At 38.4% G+C, this 1,981-nt stretch overlaps 1 protein-coding gene across 1 annotated transcript in view; it reads right to left on the bottom strand.

Moving 5' to 3' along the window:
• Positions 1-599: 599 nt before the first annotated feature.
• Positions 600-1,981, bottom strand: part of myrf (myelin regulatory factor) — a 23,378-nt gene continuing 21,996 nt past the window's right edge. The window contains exons 24-27 of the mRNA XM_080539406.1: positions 1,665-1,727; positions 1,263-1,368; positions 1,080-1,154; positions 600-953 (exon numbers count right to left, since the gene is read on the bottom strand). Of these exons, the coding sequence (XP_080395532.1) occupies positions 864-953; positions 1,080-1,154; positions 1,263-1,368; positions 1,665-1,727 (334 nt within the window). The 3' untranslated portion in view covers positions 600-863. The remainder of the gene's footprint in view (positions 954-1,079; positions 1,155-1,262; positions 1,369-1,664; positions 1,728-1,981) is intronic.

Here is a 1,981-nt window from a genome sequence, read left to right on the forward strand (position 1 = left end):
AGATTTAAATCTCCTCTGTGTATATGTTATATATGCTGGTGGTTAGTTTAGTTATGCTAGCCCCATAAAGAATGTTTGAGACAGTGAGTATTAAATCAAATTGACATGAATACAGCAGCCTGGTACATAATTTACGACAGTCCAGCTCTGGACAATGTGTACCACTGAGGTATGCTGTGAAAGTGAGTAAATTATCATTCGCTGAGCCACAGTGTGCACAGTAGAAAGAAACGTTTTGTCCAGTGTATAAAACAGTTAATCCAATAATAGTTTGTTTTCAGTCTGTAAGAAATGGTTACAGATAAGATACAAAACAAAAGTTCAGTAAAAAGTGTATGGATAATATAAATTCAAAATGAATGCCATGAACATGTGAGTTGCTAGATTATATTCATCTGTGTCACACTTCTTTTGGAAACACACAACTTATTAAAATGATTTATGCCATGTATTAGAAGGGACATCAGAAGTGGTATCAGCAATATATAGAGTTATACAACCAAAGACATTACAGTGAGAACAGTGAGAAACTTCAGCAGTCATTTTTAAACAACTTCCACTGGCGTCCAGGAAAACCATGTTCAGTAAAACAGAGATAGAATGAAAAAGACCCACAGAGAGTGGCAACATACATCCTAGTGACCTCTGTGGGGAAGAGAGATGTCTGTATTCTTATATGGCATATAGGAGCTGTCGTGAATATTTTTCGGTAGTTTTTTGTCTCTCTTTAAAAATCAAGTTTGAGAGTGTAACCAGTACTATTCAAACAGGATGAGAAGGCACCATAGAATAGCAACAGAGGCTGTTTGTTTTAGGGCCACTGGGTCAAGGAATACAGAGCACACCAATTAGCATGCTCTCTCTCATGCACAGCTGCTTTGAATGAGGAAATGGTAGTCGGAGTAGGGTGTGGTGGCTTCATTCTCCTCCTCCATGGCACAGCTCACTTCACTCTGTCGAAGAAAATGTCACTCAAAGTTCATATAAGTTCATATAAGACACATTTAATTAAATGTTTACTATTTTCCAGAGGATAAGTGGTTGAATCCTTCTCCTATTGAATCCCCAAGCGTACTCACAGACAGAGAGACGCGGAAGTGATAGGTGATGTCCTGGAATGAGAGTACTGGTACCAACCATAGGTGATCTGTCCCCTTAAGAGGAGGAAGCAGAGTGGTCAGTAATATCATCTTGCTAATAGGATCAGGTACATGAACAACATATATGGGTCTTATTCTGATGAAGATAGCCAGTTGGGTTACCTTTGTGAATGTCCTCTTTCCACCATAGAGCTCTGTCTCTGTGTGATCAAGACATAAACGCCCTCTAGTGGCACCGCAGTGCCGTACCCACACACTGTCACTGGAACTGGAGACGGAAAGAGAAATGTAGATTTTTTTTTTAAAGAATATGAAACATCTATATTGATTAATTTATTGATGTTGTTGGTACTGTATTCTTAACACACTGTAAGGTAACTATATAGTGTGAAGTCAAGTGTCTGCCAGAAAACAACATGTATAGACATACAAAAGCTGTCATCCTGTTCATTGTGACTGAGCATTCAAATAACAGTTGGCCTTTGTATTCTAATCTTTCTGGTTAGTCTTCCTGGTTCAGGGGAATGTTTACTCTACAGAAGTGTACTCCGTCTGTGTACTCACGTCATGTGTAGAGTGATTTGTGAAATGGAGGAGTTCTTGCTTCCTTGGATTGATACGGTATAGCTAAAGACAAATCAACGACAAAACAAACTCAACAAAACAAAGTCTTTATGTAAAGCAGAGATATACAGAGGTGCCAACAATAACATTTATCTGAAAAATACACTTACATTAAGTATCCCACAAGAACGTTCAGAGTAAACCACGAATTACATTTGTGACATATTCTTGATGCTTTGGTCCTCATGTCGGGATCCGACATTTCTTTCGAAAAATGTGAATACATTTCCGCGTTGTTGAAAATCAATGACGATGGC

The sequence above is a fragment of the Nansenia antarctica genome, assembly GCF_963989245.1.
Source record: "Nansenia antarctica genome assembly, chromosome: 9".
In the NCBI taxonomy this organism is placed as follows: domain Eukaryota; kingdom Metazoa; phylum Chordata; class Actinopteri; order Argentiniformes; family Microstomatidae; genus Nansenia; species Nansenia antarctica.